At 37.4% G+C, this 27,989-nt stretch overlaps 2 protein-coding genes across 5 annotated transcripts; one reads left to right on the top strand and one right to left on the bottom strand.

Annotated features, from left to right (window-relative positions):
* Nucleotides 1–115: 115 nt before the first annotated feature.
* On the bottom strand, nucleotides 116–20,941 carry disp2 (dispatched RND transporter family member 2). 2 transcript variants are annotated; one of them, XM_087288830.1, is made up of 8 exons: nucleotides 20,714–20,935; nucleotides 7,461–7,865; nucleotides 7,346–7,378; nucleotides 7,044–7,167; nucleotides 6,522–6,649; nucleotides 6,005–6,102; nucleotides 5,802–5,899; nucleotides 116–4,783 (listed from the first exon to the last, which is right to left on the bottom strand). In XM_087288830.1, the coding sequence occupies exons 1-8, from the start codon at nucleotides 20,803–20,805 to the stop codon at nucleotides 1,328–1,330; spliced, it is 4,434 nt and encodes a 1,477-aa protein (XP_087144956.1). In that variant the 5' UTR covers nucleotides 20,806–20,935; the 3' UTR covers nucleotides 116–1,327.
* On the top strand, nucleotides 11,970–27,872 carry LOC147833114 (uncharacterized). 3 transcript variants are annotated; one of them, XR_015513508.1, is made up of 6 exons: nucleotides 20,729–21,028; nucleotides 22,322–22,398; nucleotides 22,491–22,559; nucleotides 23,009–23,182; nucleotides 23,402–23,778; nucleotides 24,238–24,350. XR_015513508.1 is itself a non-coding variant. In XM_087290745.1 (5 exons), the coding sequence occupies exons 2-4, from the start codon at nucleotides 14,471–14,473 to the stop codon at nucleotides 22,513–22,515; spliced, it is 297 nt and encodes a 98-aa protein (XP_087146871.1). In that variant the 5' UTR covers nucleotides 11,970–13,357; nucleotides 14,012–14,470; the 3' UTR covers nucleotides 22,516–22,559; nucleotides 23,009–27,872. The 3 variants fall into 3 exon arrangements, 1 of the variants encoding a protein (XP_087146871.1); XM_087290745.1 differs by lacking the exon at nucleotides 20,729–21,028 and adding exons at nucleotides 11,970–13,357; nucleotides 14,012–14,665 and having other exon boundaries at nucleotides 23,009–27,872; XR_015513509.1 differs by lacking the exon at nucleotides 23,009–23,182.
* Nucleotides 27,873–27,989: the final 117 nt, after the last annotated feature.

Below are 27,989 nucleotides of genomic sequence, written 5' to 3'. Positions count from 1 at the left end.
TTTATTCCCTCTCCCTGCACCATAATAGAGCATGAGAGAGCTTTTTAATTACATCAACCTATTGTGACCTGAAATCGCCATGGAAAGTCAGAGATAAATGACACTGTAACCTCAATTAAAAATAAGTTCCTTTTATTGAACTTCATCATAGTTTATCTTCAGACAACTTCAAATCTGACTTTACACAGAGGCTGCCAACAACAGTATTTCCACACCAGCAGGTTTTATAATACAGCTGCATCATTTCAGGAAAAGAAAAAAACTTTTGGCACAAATTGTTCTTACATTTTGGCACTTTGTATTTTAAGATGCGTTAATACATCCGCTGGCCTTAATGAAGTAACACTAAATCATTCTGAGTATAAAGGATCTTCTTTCCAGCAAACAAATGACTTCTGCTAATGTTCCAGTTTCATAAAGGAATGACATCTTTGTGCACGTCACGGAACAACTTTTACATACAACCTTATGCATTCTACTTAATGCATAGCTTTCAAATACACACTGAACAGAGGTAACACTCACAGTCTTATATAGGGTTCAAATGTCATATTGCAGTGATTTGTAAATCTCGGGCATTGGTGAAACATCCACACACTGAAGCATCCTAAGTAAAACTCACTGTGGTAATTGGCCTACAGTATGTTCTGATGGGCAGTCCTTGAGGTATTTTTATGTCTCTGGCAATAACATTATGATACTTCTGTACAGCTTTTGTGAACAAATCAAATTTGAAAAGGTATTATTTACCACAACATGCGATAAGAATGTATTCATGTGTAGAACAGTTATAGCCACAGTAGCAAGCGTGTTTTTGCCAAGTGTTCCTGGCATACGTTTAGAGTAAAATGACTAATAATGAATAATAGTGCTTTTCAAGTAAACAATATCTGAAAATTACTTGGAGAACATTTTTGTTATGTTGTTGTTTTTTTATCTACAAAAGAAATCAATCAATGATTGTGACCTTTGCAAAAATGATGGTGTTTTGTTGAAAAACTCATGGCTTGGTTGTGTAAAAGAACAGGCACGATTGTTCAACAAGTGTTTGTACATTTGCAGTTCAAGGCCTCTGAAGAATTTTGTTTTCAAAGGCTATTATAGGTGCACATTCTGTGTATATATTCACGAGCATGCAAGGAATCATGCTTATAAAAACAATTTCTGTGTATTATTCTGTACTGATAACTGGTGTTTGCAAGGCATTGTCTGGTAAGCATTGTTCAGCCAGATTCGGAAGTGTAATTTGAGTAGAAATGTTCAGCCCACCATAGAAAGTACTGGCCATGCTGTGGATTAGATTTGCTCAGCGTGTTGACAATATTGATCAGCTGCCACCTTCACCTTTTCCTTCCCTTTTTATCCAGACATCAGGCATATCGGGTTTGCTGTTGGGCAGTATCACTGGCACATCACTTTGAGCTGTCCTCACCCTACCAGACCCTGGAGATGCAAGGTCATATACAGTCTCCTTCAAGGACAGACGTAAAGTATCCCTCTTGCCATTAAGGTGGCCAGGTTGAAATTCATCCTCGATCTTACCAGCTTGAGGAATAGCCGCTTCTACCTCAGTTAAGCAAGTGTCATTGGATTCTTCGAGTCCCTCTATGGAGCTTTGAGACTGACATGACAACAGTCGCTTGTGTATATGGTCATCCATTGAGAGTGACCTTTCATTGACGGTGTCTGTAGTCTGAGTGATCATGATTTCATCCATACTAGAAGAAGACGATAGAGACACGTTCCAAAGTTGAAGCCCACCTCTTGACTGACCTCTGCATTTCTTGCACAAAACCTTCTCTTTACATGCTTCTTGTGGAAGACGCAACATGTTCTCTTTGTACGGGGATGAGGTCTGGAGCGCTGGAGGTGGGTTGCATCCCTTAAGGTGCCTGCTACACATTTCTGTGCTGTCAGCCTCAATGCTGACTCGATCATAGTCTTGCTTTGGACTAAGGCCACAGAATTGAATGTCATCAGAAAGGACAGAAGGTCTGTTGGACAGCTTGCTGGTGCAAGTGCTGTTCTCGAAGCTGTCACTCAACTGGCAAGCGAGTGGCTGAAGCTCATACTGTTCTGGTTCCCGTCCTCCGACTGGTTGCCTCTTTCTGTGGTGCTGTTGATTAGGGCAAAGGAAGCCTTCATTTTCTTTATTGAAACTTCTTCGAACCCGAGAACCTTTGCCACAGCCGAATGCCCCATTAGCTGCAGGATTGTTGGTCCCAGGTTCTGTTGCTGAACAGGACGACAGTATATTTTCAGTGGACTGCTGTGTAACACAGGGTAGGGTTATTCTCCCACAGTTATTCTGGGGGCCAAAGAAGCAGCACAGCGACTGGAAGAAGAACGTAGCAAAGCCACAAGCAACACACTTTACGAGCAGGAGAAAGATCCCAAGCTTTCTAAAAAGCAATGCAGTTGCCGGTAACATAATAATGCCCACACAAAAATACGCCCCAGCACCTGTAGCTACCGGGCAACCCATTCTCTTGATTGAATGTGCAACTCTGCCAAGTCTGTCGCTGTGTGGGGCCAGGCTGTATGAAATGCAATAATTGGCTACAAAGTCAACAGAGAGACCTGCGGCTGCTGAAATGAAGAGTGCTTCCACACCATTTAACTGCCATTCTAAAAGCACAAGGAGACCAACAGTAGCAAACACACTTCCTGCCACCGCAATGGACACGTACACACTTAATGGAATATTCCACGTTGTAAGTAAGAGCAGTGCAAATGTTAGAGCTACTGAAAAACCCGCCACCTCCAGAGTCTCAGAACTCAAGCATTGCTGGAGATCATATAAGCCTAGCTGACTTACAAACCATCCTCTCTGAAGTCCAGCTGGAGCTTTAGAGATTTCCCTATTAAACCAGGATAAGATCTCTTGGTAAAACTGTGACATTCTGTTGTAGTTGAAGCTATAAAGTTGAACAGTCTTGAATATTACCACAAGAGCAGCGATTCGACCCTCTGCATCAAACCGTAAGCCTCCAGCACTGGGTAAGCGCCCTTCTGCATGCTGCTCCGCCACCATCATGCTAAGGCACTGCTCAAAAACCCTTGGTGGGTAAGGAAAGGGAATATTATTGCAGCAGAAGCTAAATGCATCCTCACTTTCAGAACAGCGACGTATGGAAACCCAGTGTATCAGATGTTCAACAAAACACACGTTGTCTTCTGCTGTGTCTTGTTCAGCTGAGAATGGAGAATAGAAGGTCTGGTTTTGAATTTTTCCACATAGATCTCTCAACCATATCTGGGCTTGTAGACTGCTCATATTGAACCCTGGATCAACGGATAAAGATCCATTACTTTTTGGATCAAAGTGGTCTCCATTGTCTGATGGTACAATGCCCCAAATTAAAGTCAGCGTCATGGGTTCATCTTCGCCGTCTTTCATTCGCTCAAACATGAACTGGTGGCGATATTCAGCATCGTATCTCTCAAAGGGATGGCTTGAACGGAACAGCTGAGTTGTCCTGCTATCTGAAGTTGGCAGTTTCATGCCAGGATCAACACATGATATGTATGTTCCACCGGCTGCAAGCACAGCAAACCAACAAATCCATATATATCGGAATTTCACCACTCCACAAGGCAGGATCTTTAAAAACAGTAGGTTTGATGTGTCTGAAAACCCTCGACCCAATGTCCGAAGCTTTTGTCTTAAGGTAAACAGACAACGCTTTCTTGAACTTGTCTCCCAGAATCCACCCGCATTTTTTGAGCAACAGGGCTTCCATGCCACTTTTCCGACAGTATTTGAAGACAGTACAGCATAGCGTTCTTGCAAAATCAGAGTGCACGGAAGCCAAACGAGAGCAAACAATGTGTTGATTAATGAGGCGCTGCCAAGATAAACAGCGTAGCATCTGACGGCAGTGATGCTGCTTATGTAGCCCGAGTAAAATGTGACGCTAGATGTCAGACCTGACACTATTATCAAGTATCCAATTTCCTGTAAAACGCGGTTCATTCTTTTCTCGGGTACAGCTGGAGGGTTGTGGCTTAGCTGTAGTTTCCAGAAGTCAACGAAAGTTAAGGCTTGATTTAGACAACTCCCCAAAAGCACAAAGACTGCTGCAAGATTGAGAAGTGGAAAAAATGTCAAGCGGAATGCAACTTTGTAGAAAAAATATGAGGTGGAAAGTGATAATATGACAGCAACCAGTGACATCGCTGCTATAAATAGTGATTTCAGATACAGTCCAATTGTGATTAAAAGTGCAAGAGCTGCAAGAACAGGATAGATGGAGTCCCTTGCCAAGTAATACTTAAAAAGTTTTTGTTTAATCCCCAAATCCATTCCTGTAATGGTGGTGTTGTTGTATGTGAGCTTGTGACCTTCTAGATGGTCCAAATAAATGTTCATCAATGAATCACTCTTTTCCACTGGTAGAAATACAATGCTGTATTTTAGGGATGGGACCTTGTATTCAACAGTCTGTGGCCCTAGGAAGTCTTTGTCCACTAGGTAATGGAGGATCTGGAAGATGCTTGATAGTTTACATCGATGTGGGACGGATGCACAGCGGCCAAACTTACTCCTCTCAGTGCAAGATGCAATCAGGCTTCCATCGTGGTAGTAAGGGGCACAGAATCTGAGCAGGCCAAGGCTTTCAGAGACCTGTTGTGAAGTCAGACTAAAGCAGGAAGAAATGTTGTTGAGGACAGCCAAGTAGTTTCCCAAGGACCAACTTGGACAGCACTCATTCTTCACCATGGAGCCGTAGAACTCTGATTTGACCTGGCAAAGTTTATCAAACTGTGGTCCTGAACGGATCTAAAATGAATGATAAAACAATTACGTTTTATTGATACATTCAATCTCATATATATCCACCAAAATATGCATTTAACAATTTAAAGGTGCCATAAAATAAAACTCTGGATATACCTAGACAAAGCTAAATAATACGATTTTGGTTCATGGTAATGACCGTAAGGCAGTATCGTTAGGCTCAAACACCATTGTTTCCTCATGTAAATCCTTTGAGTGGAAAATCCTTGTGGAAAACAGACCAATCAACTGATCATTAATATGCACTGCCGCAGCAGTGTTTGATCAGCCTCAACATTTCCTAGTCGCATAACAACTATGATAATTGCTTCCTCTTATTTTCCAAGTCTTGTCACTGGACAGGCTTTAAGTAACGGTAGGAAGCAGGCAGTCATGCATGATCCCAGAGTATGTTGTCTTAGTTTAGAGCGATTATAACTATATTCAGCGCCACACCAAAGAAGCATAAGGTCTGACAGATTTTTTTGTTAGTTTAACATGTGTGTTGTGTACTAACTTTGTATATATTTGTTTCTAATGAGGCAACAGAAACACAAACAGCTAAAGAGCAGGAGGAGCAGATTTAGTTGTCTACAAATAGCTCACGTGATCTGCTTCACATCAGCCTTCATGTAGGCACTTCAGCTGAAATGATTGTTAAATGACAAAGCATCTACTCAGTATTTTCAAATATTTTTCGACAACTGAAGTCTGATTTTTTTTTTAACATATGTACTCAGGGTACATCATGCTGCGTCAGATTCAGAGATATAGGCCACACACGAGAGCAGAGTTTATTAATATTCACAACCTTTACAAATAAGGTAAAATAAAGAGTAACATTAGCCAATTTCTTGGTTCTAAATGGGCTGGAGAGGATTTGTGGAGATTTTTTTGCACTTACCTAAGCCACATACTTTATGTGTAAATATCAGAGAACAATTTAAAAAGTGTAACAGTGCATTCTATGGCACCTTTAAGAATATTATACCATTTTTGAAGATTATAGTCCTTGGATTACCTGTGTCTGTTCCATCTGGCACATGGAGTAAATAGCCTTTAGACTCCAGAGACTGGCAGAGTTTCCAGAGCGGAAGACCAGCTGAGCATAGCGCTCTCCTGCACAAGCAGAGATAGGAAACAGCATCACATAAAACAAGCTGTAGTCCATTCACTGATTTATTAGGTTGGTAAATACCTTATGATGCCTTAATAAAATCTAACCTGGGGCATTACAAAAAAAATTGTGCTCCGCGTTATCTCTGTGCAGCATTCTTCTCGATCGCTCTCTGAACTGAGGTTCAGATTTAATTGTGTCCTTTCTGCAAGACAAAACGATTTTTTTTTTTAAATATAAGGAGCATCAAACATTTGTCCTTATAATTGTTTATTTTATATTTGAGGCTCCTATATACTCAAAGCAAAGCAGCTTCACAGTGTTAAATTTAACATTCAAATTTGAACGGCTTTCTACTATAAATTCTCTCTCTGGTTTTTATTATTTTTACTTGTGAACATATGACCTTCATCAGACTAAACATGAAATTAATCAGAGAATATTTTTGGTAGGCAGAGCCCGTGACCATGCGTATGTTATGTAACAGAATGATAGTTCAAAGTTGTTTGCCAGTGGTTTTTTTCTAAGACAAACTCAAAGCTAACTTTTTGTTATTTGGTTTCATTATATTTTTTCATTAAGTATATTGGGGCCTTTGTTATCATACGATGACCAGGAATATACCCTGTTGTAGTTTTTTCTGTGAGCTGCCATGGAACTGGGGACAGTGGCTTTCCAGGCCCAGTGTTTTGCTTTAGCCTCGTCCAGGTTGCTAGTCGAACACTGATGTCTGTTCCACGTGGTTCAAATCCCTGCGAGATTGGATCAAAGGCACAAGAGCGGTGAGCAGAAACTCTTTGAAATCATTATAAAAATGAATTGTAGTCACATAATACTCTTAATTTACAATTCTAATGAAGAAAGGCCATCGTTGGTCAATTTATTCTTGGAAATGTATTTAAGCCACACACAAAAAACTAGCCTATTTCTGTCTCTGTGGAAAAAAATGCACAATTTAAGCATTTTTTAACTTTTCAATGTAACAGTATATTTTTCTCACAGTTTTGTCTATGACTATATCTTCTTTTAAACTTAACCCTATAATCATATGCAGAATTTGTACTCATTTTTTGATATTTTTCTTTTTTTTTTTTAGCACAAAACAGATGACCAAACATCATATATTGTAGACGTGGAAATGCTCACCAACAATGGGTCTGAAAAGTCTGGAAGAGGACCAGTCAAGATCCCAGCGAGAGAACAAGCAAACAGAACCAGCGTACATGAGATGAGTACAGTCATTGGGTACTCCACTATGACCTGGGAATAGCTGTAAAATATAAATGATGTTTAAATGGTCAAATTACTCTAATTGCTTTGTGGCACAGAGTGCATTTTAGACTTACATTAGCAAACCAAATCTAATATTGAACATAATTGCACTACTGCTCTACTGAAAATTATGATATTCCTAATATGTGATGTTATTAAAAAACAAACCACCTCACCTCCTTGGTATCCTGTGCAGACCATCATTCCTACTGAGCATACAGACATATTGAAATGTTTACACTTTTTGCATGGTTATTAAAACTGCAATCATAATAGAAAAAGAGTCCGGACCTCACTGTCACCATGTGATGCTGTACAGGCTTGTGGTTGCTGCCATCATGAGATCCATGAAGCCAGTGGCACTGCATTTTAGTATGACACGAAGGCAGGCGCGATGGACTGCAGCTATAGAGAGTCTTAACAGGACTTGCTGCACAGTCTGCTTGATGGAGCGCATTCATTTGACCCGGACAGACATCGCTTTGACTGGGCTGCTGGTGGCCACAGCAGGGGCATTTTTTGTGTGGTGGTGAATGATAGGTAGAGCCCTGTGACACTTGACGCTCGAGTTGAGTCGAGGAGTGTGAGTTGAAGGGACTGCTGCTCTTGGTTTGGTTTTCCTCTATCTCGACAGGACACATCTGAGATTCTGTGCTGTCACTGTCTGGAGGACACAACGAAACTTCAGGGATCTCACTGTAAATATAAGAGTCACATCATGAAGTCAAATTTTATGTGCCTTACTTGTTAGCTATACCTTTTTAATAATACATTTTAAAGTGAAAAAAACAAGCTGAGTTATGTTGAAGAACTCCCATCAGTTTCAATAAACCAGGTTAAATGATTTGAGTGCGCTGAATAATGTGTCAGTTGAGCTGATTCAGTTACAAGTTGATTTAATGTTATAAAATAAGTTTTTTTCCCTCTCCGCTGTCCCCACTGGCTCGCATGGTTCAGGATTGGTAGAGCTACGCATCTATGAATTTGCTCTTCAGTGTTTGAACTCTCAGTAATGATTTAAAATCACACTGAACTGAGCTAAACTGAACTGAACTAAACTTAAACACTAAAAACTGAACTACACTGTTCCAGTTACTATGACCATTTATGTGAAGCTGCTTTGACACAATCTACATTGTAAAAGCGCTAGTAGTAATTATAAATCTACTGCTAGCGCTATACAAATAAAGCTGAATTGAATTGAATTGAGTTATTGCATAAATTCTGTAGTTTTATATTATTAATTGTTTGCTGGGTCGTCGCTCCTTTAGTGGCGAGACCACTCGACGTAGGATGCCAGCATGGTTTGAAACATATTTAGGTCCTATATGTGTCTTTACTTATATTTCACATATTATAAAAAACAAGTGCATGTTTTTACCAAAACTAATATTGGATTTTTTAAAATGCGAGTGCATGTAAAACAATATAATTTGCACAATAAATTATAGGGTTATTTCTCTAAAGAACTGGTTACTCCATCATGTTTAGAGCATCATTATGAACTACATCATTCTTTTCCCAAGCGATGCATCGAACTATGATAGTTCAGCTTCGAGATGTGGTCATTGTTTAGAAAACGCAACCCTGGTTCAGCACAAATTTCTTAGAAAATCACTTTGTTTAGTTTTGCTGCATTTCAGGACAACTTTGTACACTATAAGAAAGAGTAACAGTTCTATTTAGAACCATGCGCTCATTAAGAAGCCTTAAATGCGGAAATGATTCTTTGAGTGAGTTTTGGATTATTTGACACCTATTTTGATTGTCTGAGAATCTCATTACTGATTTTCTTGAGCTCAACCATCAACTACACATCCTGTAAATGCTCTTTCAACAGGTAAATGGTTTCTTTCTTGAAATATCTATACATTTTAACCTTCAGATTGTAACTGTTTGATTTTCTTTATAACTTCTTTCTTTACAATTTCTTTATAAATTCTTTATAATAATTAGTCATTTCAGATGAAAATTATCAAATAATCTAAAATCATCCTTGCCACTCAATTGTGGATTCAACTGATGAAGCAATAAAAAATATAGTTACTATTTTGACACATTTTGGTTTGGGCAATGAAAATCCTGTTATGACTGTTGTTAAAGTGCTAAATCAGCTGAAAAGAGTTGTTGTGTTACATAGGTCATTGTGTTTGTACTTATAGTCAAACTGCTAACCGCTTAGAACAAAATTTTGTAATGGTTTTGATATATAAAAATGAGTTATTCCCATACTTAAGCATATACAACATTAGGGCTGCACAATATTAGGAAATAAGACATTGTTATATTTTTTATTTCTGCAATATATATCGCGATATAAATACAATTTTACAAGACGAATTGAATAGCCCTATTTGGAAACAATGTATCAATTTTCCTTCGATTGTCATGATTTTGTAGGGGAACAAATCATGCATGAAATGTAATATGCAAATATAAGAGTGAAATAAACAGTGCTTTGTGGTTTTCACAGTACATTCAAATCTTATTAAGGTACAGAAATTGAAAAAAAAGCCAAATTTAAAATAACTCTGCAAAGATTTTAATGTTTAAACAGTTCAATAACATTATTTTCAATAAAATATTGTGTCTGAGTGCTCTTTGCGCTTAAAACATGTGCAAACGATTAACTTTTACTCTATTAAGGGTTAACTCTACAGTAACTCCACAAATGTCATGTATTTTGATCTGTGGCTATGTAATTTCAATGTTCATTCATTCATTTTCTTGTCGGCTTAGTCCCTTTATTAATCTGGGGTTGTGACAGCGGAATTAATAATAATAATAATAATAATAATATATATATATATATATATATATATATATATATATATATATATATATATATATATATATATATATATATATATATATATATGTATTATATATTATATATATATAATCCCCTAAACTATACAATCCCAACTTAACATTGCAGATCTTGTTATGTGACTATTGTGGATGTGCACATTGCAATATCGATGCTAAAACAATATATTGTGCAGCCCTATACAACTTTACGCTTGTCTTGTTTGGTCTGAACAGTATGCTTTTAACATTGGTTATTTCTGTCAGGAAATACATCAGAGCACTACTGAATTGCTGGCAACATACGGGTATATTAGATTAGCAACGATGTCTAAAAGAATGTATCAGCGAAATGCTTGAAGGCCCAATTAGGCCACGAAGGAGGGACTCCATCAGCTTACACTGTCAAGCTTATAAAGAGTCTGTCCAGATGAGAGAAAAAAGGCTCGCTAGTACTTATTACTCTTCTAGAATGGAATAAATATGATGAGAGAGGGACAACTGCTTAAAATGGAATCACTTTGAAGAACCAAAGCTTAGCTCAGGAATGTTCTTCTCAATTGTTCAGAGTTAATGAAATGTAACTGTGCTGAAATGTAATGTGATGCTAGACTACCAATTTTATATCTAATATTATGCCTACATATTAGCTATTCCTCTGTTTAACCCTGTTTACCACACTTCAACTAAAGCTGGCAGGTTTTATGTGAGAATACGATTCATCTACACTCTCAAATATTGAAACACAGTGTTTGTGAACAATCAAGTTTTGAATTACTTGGCCTTTAACAAGCTTGTTTTCACAGAGATGTGCTTTTGCTGACTCTCAGTATTACCAAGGTGACAAGCTATGCAAACACTAGCGCACATCATGACTGCTGGTCAAGTGTTTAAATGTGCTCAAGCAACAAATAAGCTGTCTTGTTTGGTTTCTTTAAATGTGCAAACTAAATTAGGCAGATTTTTAACATGCAAGACTGATCCTACTTAGCTGTTGACATTTTAAAATACAAGATAAATCATGTGCAAAAAAAATAAAATGACTTTTGAGCCAGTAGTGCTTAAGTTAATGCCAAATTTGAACATGTGTGCCTTTTTTACACTGTAAAATAACATCTTCCTCAACCTAAATGCTTATATTGTTTCTTGACACATCGCCTGCTTGATATGAGCTCCTTTATATATTCACTGGCCACTTTATTAGGTACACATGTTTAAATGTGTTTCTGCAGTTCTATACACTTTAGTCAAAACAATCTGATGAAGTTCAATCTGAGCATCAGAATGAGCAACAAAGGTCAGGGTAGCTGTACTAGCTTCAAATTTATTCGAAGAGACAAAATGCTTATAATTGTGCTGTCCAACAATGGCATTACATTTAACGATAATTGAAAACAAAGATCTTTAATGGTAGAAAGGCTCTTGGAGGACCCTAAATGTTTGTTACACTTCCATGACCAAACATTCATTCATTCATTTACTTTTCAGCTTAGTCCCTTTAATAACGAGGGGTCACCACAGAGGAATGAACCACCAACTTATCCAGCAGAAGTTTAACGCAGCGCATGCCCTTGGGGCCGCAACCCAACACTGGGAAACACCCACACACTCTTGCATTCACACACATACACTACGGCCAATTTAGTTCATTCAATTCACCTATAGTGCATGTCTTTGGACTGTGGTGGAAACCGGAGAAACATGCTAACTCCACACAGAAATAATAACTGATCTAGCTGGAGCTCAAACCAGCGACCTTCTTGCTGTGAGGCGATCGTGCTCCCCACTGCGCCACCGTTACGCCCCCATGTCAAAACACTTATAAGTAATTAAAGTCTGCCACACAACATATTACAGTTAGCACTAAACAAGTCCACAATGCATCACAGATCAGCACTAGTCTACTATGCAAGTGACAAGACTAACCCGATAAAATTACTTTTTTCTGGTCTTGTTTTGTTGCCAGTTTTTTTTGTTTATCCATTTAGTTTTGGCTAACACATTGGCATCTCACATAGTGTTGGTTGCTTGGAAACAGATCTGAGAATGGATTGTTGAAGGTGATAAAGACTCAATTTAAGATTTTCTGACTGGATATAAGATATGATTTTCTAAGTTGGGATAAGAATCCAAAATAAACTTATATTTGCTTCTTTAATACTAATTTGCTAAAAAAAAACTCCTAATTTGATGTGTTGTTTTGAATTTAAGACCTAGGATAAATTTATGTAATACAATGGAGCTCCTACTTGCTTAAAAAACAGCACACTGAGACTACAATTCCTTCTTGGTCTGATGAGTTTGGATTTTTACTGTGACAATTGTATGAACTGATCAGAATTTGCATGAATAGCAAGAATGCAGGGCAACATGGTGGCTAGTGGTTAGCCCTGTCGCCTCACAGCAAGAAGATTGCTGGTTGGAGTCCTGGCTGGGCCAGTTGGCGTTTCTGTGTGGAGTTTGCATGTTCTCCCAGTGTTTGCGTGGGTTTCCTCCAGGTGCTCCGGATTCCCCCACAAGTCCAAAGATATGCGCTATAAGTAAATTAAATTAATTAAATTGTGAATGTGAGTGTGTATGGAAGTTTCCTAGTACTGGGTTGCAGCTGGAAAAGCATGCATTCATCATTCATTCAATTTCTTCTACTTTTCCGAAGCTGGGTCGGGGAGTCAGCAGTCTTAGGAGAGAACCCCAGACTCCTTCAGCTCCTCTGGAGGGATCATAGTCCCTCCAGCATGTCCCGGGTCTTCCCCGAGGCCTCCTCCCGATGGGACATGCTTGGAACACCTCTCTAGGTAGGCATTCGAAATAGATGCAGCGAAGCCACCTCAGCTGGCTTCTTTCGATGTGGAGGAGCAGCGGCTCTTCTCCGAGCTCCTCCTAGGTCACAGAGCTCCTCACCCTAAGGGTGCACCCTGCCACCCTGCAAAGAAAACTCATTTTGGCCGCTTGTATCTGAGATCTTGTCCTTTCAGTCATGACCATAGGTGAGAGTAGGAACGTAGATTGACTGGGAAATCAAGAGCTTTGCCTTTCGGCTCAGCTCCTTCTTTACCACAACGGACTGATATATTGTCTGCATTACTGCTGCCGATGCACAAATCCACCTGTCAATCTCACGTTTCATCTATTCCATTCCTCCATGAACCACCACATTATGGATAAGTTATCGGTTCATTCCACTGTGGTGACCCCTGATAAATATAGGGACTAAGCTGAAGGAGAATGAATGAATAAATGAATGAACAAGAAAGCATGGATTCATCCTAAATTGCCTCAATCATGCTGTTCATTGTCAAAAGGAGCAGTGGGGATTTTTTGTAGCTTTTAAGGTCATTAGTATCAAAATTGAGCATTATGGCTACTTCCAGTCATCCAGTGTACTGCAATTGGACATTTACATCTAACAGCCAACGAATCAGCAGCAATTGTGTGATGCTATCATCATATTAAAATGAACTAACATCGATGCTATGGCAGTTATGCGCGTAAAATCAGGTCTAACCAAACTTTGAGCAAGGTGTTCATAATAAAGCCAATGAGTGTATATTGACCTGCAATAAAACATGGCCATCTTTGCTGTGGATCAACTGATAAACACGGAGCTGCAAAAATAGCATCAGGAAATTTGATAATGCAATGCAATGCATCATAAACTTGTTATTGTCAGCAGATATGATGAGTTATTGCGGCATTAAAGAGTGTTTGCCTGAGTACCTGATGTAGATAATTTTTTATTATCACACTGAATTAAACAAACAGTCTTACTACTTGGCTTTCTGTAAAAAAAAACACACAGATAGGCCTGTCACAACAATTAATATATTGACTTATTGCACAACACATGGACATGACCTCAATAATTTTTGGTGATGCTATATATATCACCCATACATAATAAAACAATTCTAGCAACATATTAGCTAATGTTAGCTAATGTAATGTATGTGTCAGTATGGTTAAAAACACTATATTATTTAATATAGATACTACTTCAGCATATTTTCATGTGGGTGCCTGACAATTGAAAACAGATCTGATAGCAGACAATGCACATGTTATTTTTTACCTTGCACTTTTTTGTTAACATTTATTTTTATTTATTTATTTAAGTTTGACGTTTTCCCATTCTGATTCAAATGCCTAATTATTAAACTGTTAAAATGGCTATAGTTAAATGAAATATTCTCAAGTATAAAATATTATGTGTTCTTTGAAAGAGTGGAATTGCATGAATTAAGTTTGTGGAGTAGACTTGTGTTGTGATGCTGTTATATTGTCAGATACAATCAGATTAAGTGGCATAAAATGAATGGTCTTAAAATGACAATAATATTGTTTATTGCAATATATTTTGGAAAAATATATATCGTACAACAACAACAACTACAACAAAAAATATTGTGACTGGCTTACGCACAGGTTTGCTAATTTTCTACACTTACTAAAAGACTTAGCAAAATAGGGACCATTTTACAGCGATAGTCATTGACATGGTCAGCTCATGCGTTTTAGTTGTGTGCATGCTGGAGATATTTGGAAGGATTTCAAAAGGAGCACAGGCTCAATTTGATTTGACAGCTCTGCAGCTGGTGTGCCGTGTCAGACGGTCTGCACTGTCAGAACTCAGAAGTGATTGTTGTGGCCTGTCAGACAGTAGGGGCGAAATCCGTTCAGCTGCCGACAAGGTAAGACACCAGAAATCTTGCACTCACGAGTTTCTGTCCTTAACCCAGTAATATCTTTGACTGAATTCCAGGGCAAATCTACTCCAGTTTAACTCCAGCTTACAATATGTAGGAGCAACCTAATTTGCTTCTTTCATAGCAAATCTTATGAGCATATGTTGTTGAAATTTAAATAAATAGTAAGCAGTAGCATCGCTCAGTTTGTTTTCGCATTTCACCCAAGCTTTTTTGCACAGTTGATCTTGCATGGTGAAAGTTGTGATCTTGAAAAAATGGCTGAAACGTTACAGAAACGGAACTGATTGAACAGATGCTCTCACAGCATTTCAGTGGATATCAGCCATGTTGGCTGGCAAGCACTGACTAATATCATGTAGTATAATGCACCCTGAAGGTGCATGAGATTTACTTCAGGCCACTGATACATATGATGACTCAGACTCGATTAAAAAAAGGGGTGTATCAAGTGAGATCAATCATAGTCACATCCTATTGCGTGCAAAGCTACTTTATACTTTATTATATATGTAGTACACTACACTACTATTTTTGCTTATGAACAATATTTTAAAATGCCCCTTTTTTGCATATTTATAGTTGTTTGTAAGTGTAAAAGGTAATCTAAATGCACAATTATTAGAGTTTTATTGACTAATCAAAACAAACCTGGACATCTGACCAATCAATCAATAGTAAGCTATTTGTTTAAGAGATGATAAATAAATGCTTAAAGTCATTCATTCATTTTCTTTTCGGCTTAGTCCCTTTATTCATCAGGGGTCGCCACAGTGGAATGATTCACCAACTTATCCAGCATATGTTTTACACAGCAGATGTCCTTCCAGCTGCAACCCAGTACTGGAAAACATCCATACACACTCATTTACACTTATACACTACGGCTAATTTTATTTATACAATTCCCCTGTAGTGCATGTCTTTGGACTGTTTCTTTGACTGTTTCTCTGGAGCACCCAGAGGAAACCCATTGGACCCTATCATCCACCCAGGTGCAATAAAGAGCAAGACATGTATGGCACGATTTGTTGCTATTTTCTGACCAGTGCAACCCTAATTTTCATGTTTTGCGATATGTTGTTAAAATAGGAAATACATTTGGGCCACTTTGTTAACTCATGGGAGTGCTGGTCTATAAAGGAAGTGTGTTAAGGCGCATTGTTGGTGCATTGCAGTTGTAGTATTTATTATATGCAAATTTATATTTGTTTCAGTAAAAACAAGTTCAGATTTTTCCACTTGTTGGGTTTTAAAGATGTATGCTTATGGGGCATAAAACAGGTTGTGTGTTTGGATATAACTTAATTTTTTGACCACTATTTTTGCACAATATTGTTAATATTGTGCATTTATAATATGCCAAAATAATCTAAATTTGAATTGTGTTAATTTGAATTATTGAAAATTGTAATTTATTAAATCTGAATTTTTATGTTGTGTTGAATTTTTTTGAATTTGAATTTCTTATTTTGAATTTGAATTTCATAACTCTGAAATGTAAAACAACTGAATTTTTCAGGGCAGAATTTTTTATAGACGCATTTTTAAGTTTCAGATTTTTGTGTTCTGAATTCATAGACTGCAGATATACTGCAGTTTGTGGAGGTTTTCAAGATCCAAAATTCAGAACATCAATTCAATATCCTAAAATTCAAAACCAGAAATTCAGACCGTGAAATTCAGATTCAGTGCAGAAAGGTAGGTGATGTTCTGAATTTCTTCATCTTGAAAACTTGAAACTGTACTTTATTAATCTGCAGTCTATGAAATCAGAACACAAAAATCTGAAGTTTGAAATTGCGTCTATAAAAAAATCTGCCTTGAAAAATTCAGATGTCTTAAATTTCAGTTTTAAAAAAAAGTTGTCAAAACAATTTTCAAAGACAAATATAGATTCATTAAATTACAATTGTCAATAATTAAAACGAACCCAATTCAAATTCAGATTTTTTTGGCATATTATTAGCTCTATAATAAACTAAATTTATTATGCAGGCTAATGGATGTCTTCAGTGGAGTGTGTACAACACTGTTTCCTTATCCAGGAAAGTAAAAAAGTAAAGTAAAGAGTAAAAGTAAAGTAAAGTGAAAGTAAAGGCCGAATGGAGGAGGCTCGATCCTAATCCTCGCACTGCAGATGGTCTGTTTAACTTTTCTCGCTAGTGTAGCACTCATTTTTTCCTCTTACAAAGATTGCCATTTAAATAGCAAATGCAACATGACACGACTCAACTGACTCTGAATTGGAGACAAGCCTCTGATTGATTGAATGCATGTTATGCTCAAAACACACCCATCACTTATTAAGAGAATAAGCACAACACTGCTAGACCATGTGCGTGGCACAAACCATATTTTTTTTTATCCTTAAAATAGCAAAAGTGGATCCAGACATGCCCTTAATGCTTTAGCACTATGCGCTTTAGACATTGCGCCTAGATTGTTAAAATAAATCTCATAGTGTTTTTGACCTTGGTTGGAAGTAAATCTATTGCAGGAGAGCACATAAAAACCTTCAAAACACCACAATAGGGGCACTTTAAATAACATTTAGATCATAAGATGAAAAAAATGATTCATTGTCATCTCAGTAATGTAATTCTTCACCAAATGATTCAGATTAATGTAATTTCCACCTGACTGTAACATCTCCCAGGCTTGTTTGTGACAGTTTTGTGAAGATGAAGCACTTGCTGTTGTGTGTAGGATACGCGCAGCCATTTTAAGCACCATAAACAGCAGATAATAACATGGAACAAAACCTTTGATTAACAAATCAAAGGATGGTAAGAAGGGCCCATGTGTGCGGATCGCTTTGCAATATAAAGACAAGGCTCCTCTTGAGAGGGTCACACTCAAACATGAGTCACTTCAGCTTCAGCTGGATCTTCTCCACCAAAGCTGAAGAACGCATCTCACCATCTGCTCCCTGTAACTTTGATCTATAGACACATTTCATCATTGAAGTTAATTACGGTCGATGTTAGCAGAACGGGGAATCTACACCTAGTTATGCTGAAGCTAAACATCTCAGTCAGAGTAACAGATGAGCCGTGTGATTAACTTTTTCAGAATCAATCTTCTAACACCTCCATTTAGAGTCTTACATCACTGTGTAGTTCATTATTAGAATTACTGCCGACTGAAAGAAACAATCTTGACAAACGAGGATATATAGAACAGAGCTGCTTTCCTTTTGTTGCTGTAGACTTCTTTTTTTAAAGAACAAATGCAACTTAACACAGGGTGTTTTAAGACTTTCTTCTGAAAAACAATATATAATGAAAAATGCTGAAAGCCTGTAACCATTGATTTCAATGGTAGGAAAAAGAAATACTATAGAAGTGAATAGTTATAGGTTCCTTCAAAACATATTGTTTTGTGTTCAACAAAAGAAGTTTGGAACAAGTAATAGGACAGAATTTGGAATATCCCTTTTTTATTACAACCCCAAATCTGAAAATGTTAGTTTGGAAAATGCTAATAAAATAATTAAGTAGTGATTTCTAAATGTACTTTGAATTGTATTTCATTGTAGACAATACAAAAAACATCATTTAATGTGTTCCTCACGATTTTTTAATTTTTTTTTCCAAAATGTACACGTTCCAATTTTGGTTCTTGCAACACATTTCAAAATAGGTTGTGACAGGAGCGATTTAGGCAAAAAATCAGGTAAATTGGTTAAATAATGATGTGATTTAAAACAGGTTATGTCAACAGATGCTTGTAATTATAATTTGGTACAAAAGCAGCATCCAAGAAAGGTCTACTCCTTTAGGAGCAAAGATGACCAGAGGATCGCCAGTTTGCCAACCAATTCATGAGAAAATTATTGAAATGTTTTAAAACGTTGTTTCTCAAAGAAAGATAGGAAGACATTTGGATTATTCACCTTGAACAGCATCACATAATTAAAAGATTCAAGAAATCTGGAGGAAGTCTAAGCTGAACAACCGTGATCTCTGATCCTTCACTGCATCAAGTGCCACAATATGTAGTTGCATCCATAAATGGCAGTGAAATCTGTACTGTACCAAAAAGAAGCCCTATGTTAACAGTGTCCAGAAGAGCTGCCGACTTCTGGTCGCATCTGGGATGGACCATCACACAGTGTACATGTGTACTATGTTCAGATGAATCAGTATTTCAGGTATTTTTATTATTATTATTATTTTTGCAAGAAATGGACTTCCATGTGCACCAGACCCAAAGAAGTAAAGGATTATCCAGACTGTGGTTAGCAACAAGTCCAAAAGATTTGGTCTGTCATGGTCAAGTGCCCTTGGCAAGGGTAACTTGCACTCCTGTGATGAATTAACCATTAATGCTGAAAAATACATAGAGATTTTGGAGCACAATATGCTGCCTAATTTTTCAGGGATGTGCATGCATATTTCAGCAGGACAATGCAAAACCACATTCTGCACACATTACAAAGTCCTGACTGTGGAGGAAGAGGAAACAGGTACTTGACTGGCCTGAACGCAGTCCAAATCTGTCACCAATAAAGAATGTGTGACACATTTTGTGTGGCAAAATGTGACAATGAAGACCCCATACTGTTGACCACCTTAAGACTTGTTTGCAGGAAGAATGGGACAAAATTACACCTGAAACACTTCATCACTTGGTGTCTTCGGTCCCTAAATGTCTTTTAAGTGCTGTGAAAAGGAATGGCAACATTACAAAGAGGTATATGTTTTACTGGTCCAACCTTTATTGATGTGTTACAAGAATCAAAATTAAAATACGTGTTTATTTTAAAAAAGTAATAATGAGGAACACATCAAATGATGTTTGTTGTATATTCTGCAATGAAATACAAGTCAAAGTATATTTTTCAATCTCTTCTTTCCTATTTGTATTTGTGTTTTTCATACTGTTCTGTCAACTTGTTCTGATTTGGGGTTGTATAAAAAAATAATATGCTAATATTTTGTGATTAAAAACAAGATCAGAGATCACACAAGTGTACACAAACATAATAGCAACAAACTGAGTATAATAAATGTTGAGTTGGGTAAACAAAATTGGCTGTAGTATATGAGTATGTGTGCGAATGCAAGAGTGTATGGGTGTTTCCCAGTACTGGGTTGCGGCTGTGCAAAATATATGCCTCTGTGGTAACCCCTGATAAATAAGGGACTTAAATAAGCTGAAGGAAAATTAATGAATGAGTTATGTCATCTATTTTATTTAATGTTTTCCAAAAACTACTGATGATTTTTTAATAAAATTTTAAATACTTTCATTCAGAGCATACAGTAAAATGATAATTAGTTAAAAAAAACAAATGCTTAATCATTTTAGACAACACAATGACAACCAACCTCAAATAACAATTTGACCAATGTTTTGACCAATAGATATTTTGACCAATGGTCATTTTCTGCACAAAAGATAATACAGCGAATATTAAGAATTAAGTTAATCCAATGCTTCCAGAAATTCAAGTGTTCATAGTTTTTGTCCATAGCTTTAAATGCAGGCTATATATATTAAAGCTGACATGCCATTTCAATTTCCACCTAGCAGCAGACATGAAACAGGCAAACTCGATTTTGATATTTATTTCTAAATCTAAAGTAAATTTCCAATGTTCTTCTCAACGCTTGAATTACTGCAGGTCAAATATAAATCCACATGGATTTCGCCATGAAAATGAATTTATAATAGCCTTTGTGACCCAAAAACATCAACCGTGCCATCAGTATCAGCGGTCAAAACAGTTTGTAGATTTCAATATGAGAGCAAACCCAATGCAATATTTAATAATAATAGTAGTATTACTGTATATTATTCGTGATCTGCTTGTACTTTCAGTCTACCGTTTTTGCAGTCCTCGACATACAGTATGCTATTTATTTTCGCTTGTAAACAAAAGCTCAAATGAAACACCGCTTAAAAGTGACACATCCGCTATCACTGTTTATTCGCAAAAACAGCCATTTAAGTGACTATCAGGCACACTTGCCTTCACAATTAGCATTATAATCCCTGTTATCCACATACAGTAGCATAACGTACCTTTGAGGTGCTTCCAGAGAAGGTCCCTCGGTCGTGGATGAATCTGGCATTTCAGCATCCTCGCGCTGTCTGGAAATGGACCCGCTTTCCATGCTGGAGTATGTTTAATATTGGGGTCAGATGTGTAATTGTGTGCAGGGATGCAGTGGAAGCGGGGTTGTGTTGGTGTTGAAGGCAGCTCTGCTTTAGCGAATGTGTGTGTGCGTGTTTGCGTTTGTGTGTGTGTGTGGATGCTGCTGACAGTGAGTTGAGCGCGCGCTGTTCGGCAGAGGGTGGTGCTGGAGAACAAAACCACAGCGTCTGAATACTGCAAGGGTGTGTAGCTAAAGACATGTCGAAATATTATTATTTAAAGAACTATATATGCCAAGGAGATGCTGCTGAATACTGTGGAATGGGGTTATGACGGTTTCACAGTGGGTTATGTTTGACTATGTCGAATTAAATGACAGATAGGCCTATAGGCTACAGGGATTGGTTGTAACACTAGTGATAATTTTTTAAGTGTGTCTATTAATGGCTTTGTATGTTTTATAAGTGTTAAACTGTATTCTATTTTTTTATTTTAAACTGTTAAAGTATGTGTTTATTTTGTAATGCTACTTTTTATATTGTGAGGTTATGCAGAAATGCCCGCATGATTTACCTCAAGGGTCTGGGACAAAAATGTTATGTGACGATTTTTTTCCAGAAGAATAAAATATAATAATAATAAATATGGATAATTTTACACAGCCAGAGTGAGAGCTGCTATAACTGTTAATACATTTTCTAGAGTTCGGTTTCTAGTTTGATTGTAACGACGTTTGTAGTTCATGGCCATGGTTTAATGAAACATTGTTGATTTATTGGCTTGTTGACTGAACGGCTAATGTGCTTAGTGACACATGCATTAAACTAAGATGGTAAAAGCACGTTGATGTGCGAGTTGTAGATTTATCTATATTTTATTTTATTAGTGTGAAAACCTCTACTCAACGTTGTATTACATTAGCACAATAAACATTGTGCTGACTGCCTGTTTGCCCCACAATATGTGTTATTAGCCTGATGTTTTGTCATGTTTTACAGTGATGAATGAGATGTTTGACTGTTTTTATAGTTAGGCTTATTCTGCAGGCCTTAACTATATAGAGTCTCATATTTTTAATGTATATCAGGTATGTTTTACCTGGCGAATAAGAACTGATGGCCAATATGATTGGATTACCCAGGCTCATTGTAGAAAAGAAAACAAACTACAGGAATATTTTAACTGAGGTTATCTCAAACTGTTGAGTAACACTTTATAAAATCTGCATACTATAAATAAATTATTAAGCATTACAACTAGTTAATGTATTATTATTTTATTTGTTTAGCATTAACTCTACATTATTAGATAAGCAGTTTTTAAATACAGTTACAAATGCTAGCTGTGTTCTTGAGTTTATAGCATATCTATGATGAAGTGCAACTTATCTGTGGTGTTATTTGGCCTGGCATTCCTCAGGAAAAAGAAGTATATAAACTGCATGTTGGGTGCTACTCATTTATGAACCCATGTAAAATGATTTGCTGTTCTGTGGTGGTATTTTAGTCCATATTTAAATGATTTTTTTTTCATAGGCCATCATACATGTCTTGAGGAACTTGTCTTTGGATGATGCTGAGCAGGTCTTTCTTTCTGGTAAAGATTTTTACAGGTCAGAATATGGTTTATTTTTGCAGAATACTCAAAGAGCCTTTTTGTTACTGGTATATATGTTAACTCAACAGTGATTGTTCTCTATTTCAGTGAAGTAGAAGAATTTAACAGATGACAGATTGACAAGAAACTGACGAAAGAAGGGAGACCATTTAATAGGTGGGTATTGCTCTTATGTACTTAATAATATGGAGTTGGGAGTAAGGTGTCCTGTTTGGTTCTCCCAACAGTGCATAAACTTAAGCCAGAAATATATATATATATATATATATATATATATATATATATATATATATATATATATATAGGTATATATATATAGCTAACACTGTAAAGCAAATGTTTGTTATTATACCTCTTAAATATTAATCTAAATTTAATTGCATAACAATCGGTTAACCTTTTGAGTTCATATACATGATTTTACATATTCTAGAATATATATATATATATATATATATATATATATATATATATATATATATATATATATATATATATATATATATATATATTCATTAATTTTCTTTTCGGCTTAGTCCCTTTATTTATCAGGGGTTGCCACAGCGGAATGAACTGCCAACTTATCCAGCATATGTTTTACACAGTGGATACCCTTCCAGTCACAACCCAGTACTGGGAAACACCCATTTACACTCATACACCGGAACACGGGGAGAACATGCAAACTCCACACAAAAATTACCACTGGCCCAGCCGAGGCTTGAACCAGCAACCTTCTTGGTGTGAGGCGACGGTGCTAACCTATGTGCTCTATGCGGGTGAGTGGGCTTGACAAACCACCTGGAGGACACACTCTTGCTGTCTTAATGCACCAGACATTTTGTTATAAATAATCATGTGCGTTTCATGTTTAATAATAAAACTGCTATTTTATCTCATAGCACTTAATTTTTGTCTTGATATTTAAAATCTCTTGTTTAAATACACTATGAACAGCAGCTGCGCTAATTATTTTATTTGTTCCTTATTTCCACCAGGGATATTCATCCCAGGCCCTCTAGAGATGTGAAGAGATGATGCCACCATAGAGGACTTCTAGATGTATCCATACTCCTGGACCAGACCGTATCATGAGCAGATGCAATGGTGGTCATGGAGAAGTGGAGAGCATGAGACTGATTAATGAAAGACCCAAGTGACAGATGAGTGCCCGCATTGATCCTGTGGTCCAGCCTGAAAACTTGCTGGTGACCTACTCACACCTGCAGCTTCTCCACGATGGATGCCCAGTGTTCTTCAGCCTCCAGCGCCTAGACTGCAGCTCTGCACGTGAAGTGTGGCCAGAAGAGAAATGGTTGTGCCCACAACTGAGCCTGGTTTCTCTCAAGGTTTATTCCTTCACTTTCATCAATTGGTAAAGTTTTGTTCCTCCATTGTCGCTACTGGCTTGCTTGGTTTGGGACTTGTAGAGCTGCACATAGATGGATTTGTTCTTCAGTGTTTGGACTTTAAATTTAATAAATGTTTAGCTGCTTTGACACAATCTACATTGTAAAAGTGCCATACAAATAAAGATGAATTGAAATTGAATATTCAACACGTTTCTATTTTTCTCAGAAAACATATTTATAAAGGTGCTGTTGACTTGAAATTTTCACCAGATGTTGATAACAATTTTTAAAGTAATTAGATTTTTTTTCTATTCATATATTTTTTCTTTGGGTTTCAGGTCAATAGCACCTTTAGAAATATATTTTCTGAGAAAAATGGGGACGTGTTAAATTCTTATTTACCCCACTGTGTGTGTGTGTGTGTGTGTGTGTGTGTGTGTGTATGTATATATTTGAACTCTCTCCCTCTCTCTCATTCACAGGAGCTGAAGTCTACAGCCAGTCTAAATGCAGCAACTGATTAAACAGTGGGGTCATTTTTGTGGTTGAATTGCATTAATAAAAAAAAAATGAGTGTGTGGATATTTATATAAAAGTGCATTCTTGAATCATTCTTGTGTCGACTCTCTACAACCTTTACAACCTATATTTGTATATATCTATGCAGTCGCACTATGTCATCCAATCCGGTAGGTGGCGCTTCCGCAAAAAAACTAGGGTCATAAAAATGCAGGCCTGAAAGTGCAGCTACTCCAGTTGTGCAGGATCATAAAAAAAAAAAAAAGTTGTGCAGGATCATACTATAGACCTTTTACGCAAAAACCGGAAGTACGTCAACAACGTGTAAACCCAGTTCCGGTAGGAGTTTTTTGGCGGAGAAAAGGCAGCTAGAGTGTTTTCGGCGAGCCTGAGTTGTCTTCCGAAGTTAATTAAATAAATAATTAAATACATGCAATTAAAATAGGGGAGAGCGGGGTAGAACCTCACACATGCTAGTATGATAAAACTTCGTGTATTTACTAGATGTCACAGCAATAAATTGTTTCATTATTAAAAAAAAATATTTTATTTTATTAGTTGAGTTTCGTGAACAGCTTATATTATTAACATTAATTTGTTCAGGTAGAAATGCATAACGGTACACATAGTTGACTAGCGTTAACTAAATACACTATGAACAATCTTACCTGCAGGTGGGATCGTGGTAAAGTTGGTTTTATATTTGCACATTCAGACTTTCCCCTTAACAAAATAATTACTTTAAAGTATTATTTGAAAACTCTAAATAGCGAAATCATATTAGCACCCAATGACTATCAGTACAGCATTGTTCACAGTCAAATAACCAGTGTTAATGTTGTTTTCTAGTCATGTTTGCATGCTAATTTTGATCGAATATTCAAAGTAACATGGTAAATAATATAGAGACTTCTAAATGAACGAATGTGTGAATATAAAACCAACTTTACCTCAATGCAGGTGGGTGTGTCATGTAGTCGTGATCCATCCTTGCTGCCTTAGCCACCGTGTCGCTATCTTCACAGCATAGCTGTTTAGACTGACGTTTGTAGGTTCTGTCATATACTGACTCCCTTCTCAAAGGAGCTGTAAAGTTGTTCCAAGGGAATAGGCTCGGGACAACACCACTCTTCAGGCGGCGAACGACGCAGCCACCACTGTAATCATCCGGAGCGAAGTGCCGGCTGCAGACATAGGTGCTACCTGTACAATTTGATTTGGGGGTGAACTGTCCCTTTAAGAACAACTTCAAATCAATGTTTAATATTTTTAAGTTGAAATCAATAAGGCAGGCTTGTGTTTTACATAATATTTTGTTTTATAGAAAATAAATAAGGCTACAGTAGAACTGACAACCGGTAACATATAACTAGCCAGAGCAATGTCTGTAATTAACGTTAACGTGTTGTGTACAACATTATGACGGAGCGGCAGGCTAACGTAATACCCATGCTTTTCGTTTTATGTCAGGAATTACTGAGACTTGCATTTGGCTAAACTTAAAAACGATTCAATACATACAGAATTCACTACTCACCATATCTTTGATGAAGGAAATCGCCTGAATATGATGTTTCGGAGGAGCTCTGCCATTGCTGCGCTGGAATTTAAACCTGATCCAACAAACGACTCTCACGCGCATGCGTACACGCGCTTTTGCTGCAATGTTTGTTCGCCAAACACAAATACTATTTTCACTTCTGTTTGATAATTTGCCAAAGCACAGTTTTATGTTTGGTGAATGAATATTTGTCATTTTTACTTCAGAACATTAGCTAAAATTATTAATGTGGATTTTTTTTCGTTTGGGGCTTATTATGGTGAAGTCATTTGTTGAGTCAATATTTAATTGTCAGCGTCAACAATTATTTTATTTACAGTGTAATTTTGTTTTATAGAATCTAATAATGAAATAATTAATGCAAAAATATGATCAGATAAAAAAAAACGTATTTGAAATTTGGTTAAATAAAGTTTGATTGCGACAAAATTTGATTAAAATTGATTATGAAAATAAATAAATAAGTAAATAATTAAATAAAAGACAAAATTGTAGGTATGTTTTCGTTTATATTATTGTTTTGGGATCTAGATCTGATTATGATAAAAAATAATAATAATTATAATTATCAGGATATCTGCTTACCCCCAACTGATTTTAATGAAATTTAACTGAAAGTGTTAATGTTTCTGTATTACACATTTTGTTTAGTTCACACTATATTTACTTATTTATAATGTAAAAATGACACAATGTGTAATAGAGAAGCAATAGAGAAGAACTCCTCTACTGCTCTGATTGACTTTCTGCTGATCAAGTGTTGTTTACATTTAATTGACTCCAATATTCTGTCACCACGGCAACCAGAGTTTACACTGAAATCAACACATCTCTCTGAATCTGATCACTTGAGCTCTTTCAACTCTTCACTTTGACAAGTTTCACCAGATTGTCTGATTTGGAAAGTTGATAATCATGGAGCAGCGGCGCCTCAGACGAACCAGGAGTCTTCCAGCACACCTGAAGGACTTCCTGCTGGAGGGTGTCCCGTCTGTTCAGGATCCTGCAGCTGTGATCAGGTTGGATCATACTTACAGCTGTATCTCTTCCCCAGGTCTGAAGGAGCATCACCTGAAGAACGCAGCTGTCCTTCCCCAAATCCGTCCAGCATCCTCAGTGCCTTCAGTGGACGTGGGACAGCAGGAGGAGCCACTCTCGATCCATGGCTACAGCGTTCAGGCCTACCAGGACATCTACCGCTCTGTGGTCGAGCCCATGCTCAAGAGTCGTCCCTACAGCCTTCAGCTGGGCCTGGAGATCAAGCAGCGGCTGTGGGAGGCGCTCAGGTGTCCTGTGAAGGAGGAGACGGTGCTGGCTGATGGACGAATCCTCATTACAGAACGCAGATGTGGGTCCAGACCAAACATCATGGCTCCTCGAGTCCATGTGGACATCAGTGGAGAGCCACTGCCTGAGAAGCCCAGCAGAAAGAGGGCCAGACGCTGAGTCTCCACAGTGTCCCAAACCACACTGCAGGCCTGCGTATGTATATAGTGTACATAGTTGTAGAGCAAGTTCACAGTAAGTTTCCTTTTGCATGTTTTGTTTCATCAATTGGTTGTTTTTATTGATTCTTGGTGTTGGTGACTTGAAGTTCTTGGTTTGCTCGGTGGTCTTCAGGATGTTTCAGGTGGTTTTCTGCACGGTTGTCGAGGTTTTCTGAGCGGTTGTTCTCGTGTTGCTGGTCGGTCGCTGGACTCTTCTGAGAGTTTCGATGCGTTTAGTGATTTGCGGTGTCTGTTAGGTTAGGGTAGGTTAGGTTAGGGTCCCTCACGTGGTTTGCAGCTTGACGTGCTGTGAGGGCTTGTGTGCATCAGTGATGCTGAGAGCTTCGCCACTGGTACTTCACAGATACCGGCAGGGTCACCCATAGTGGACTGGTCTCAGCGGAGATGCCCGACTAAGACAAACCAGCTGATTCTGGACAGCAGATTTACATCAGAATCACCCGAAGATGTGGAAGTCGCAGGATTCGTGGAAGCAACCATTCTAAATAAATGAATCAATTAATAAATTTGTTATTTAATACATATAAAAGAGGCTGCGATTCTTTTCTTTTTCCTCTATTCTGTTGATTTTTATCAAGTTATAATTAATAAATAAAAGTAACAATTTTGGAATTATTATTACCCTTTTAACCTGATTTTCAAAACA

Source organism: Danio rerio, chromosome 17 (genome assembly GCF_052040795.2).
Source record: "Danio rerio strain M-AB ecotype USA chromosome 17, GRCz13ab, whole genome shotgun sequence".
Taxonomy (NCBI): domain Eukaryota; kingdom Metazoa; phylum Chordata; class Actinopteri; order Cypriniformes; family Danionidae; genus Danio; species Danio rerio.
The sequence above is the reverse complement of the archived record's forward strand: the minus strand, read 5'-3'. Positions and strand labels throughout refer to the sequence as shown.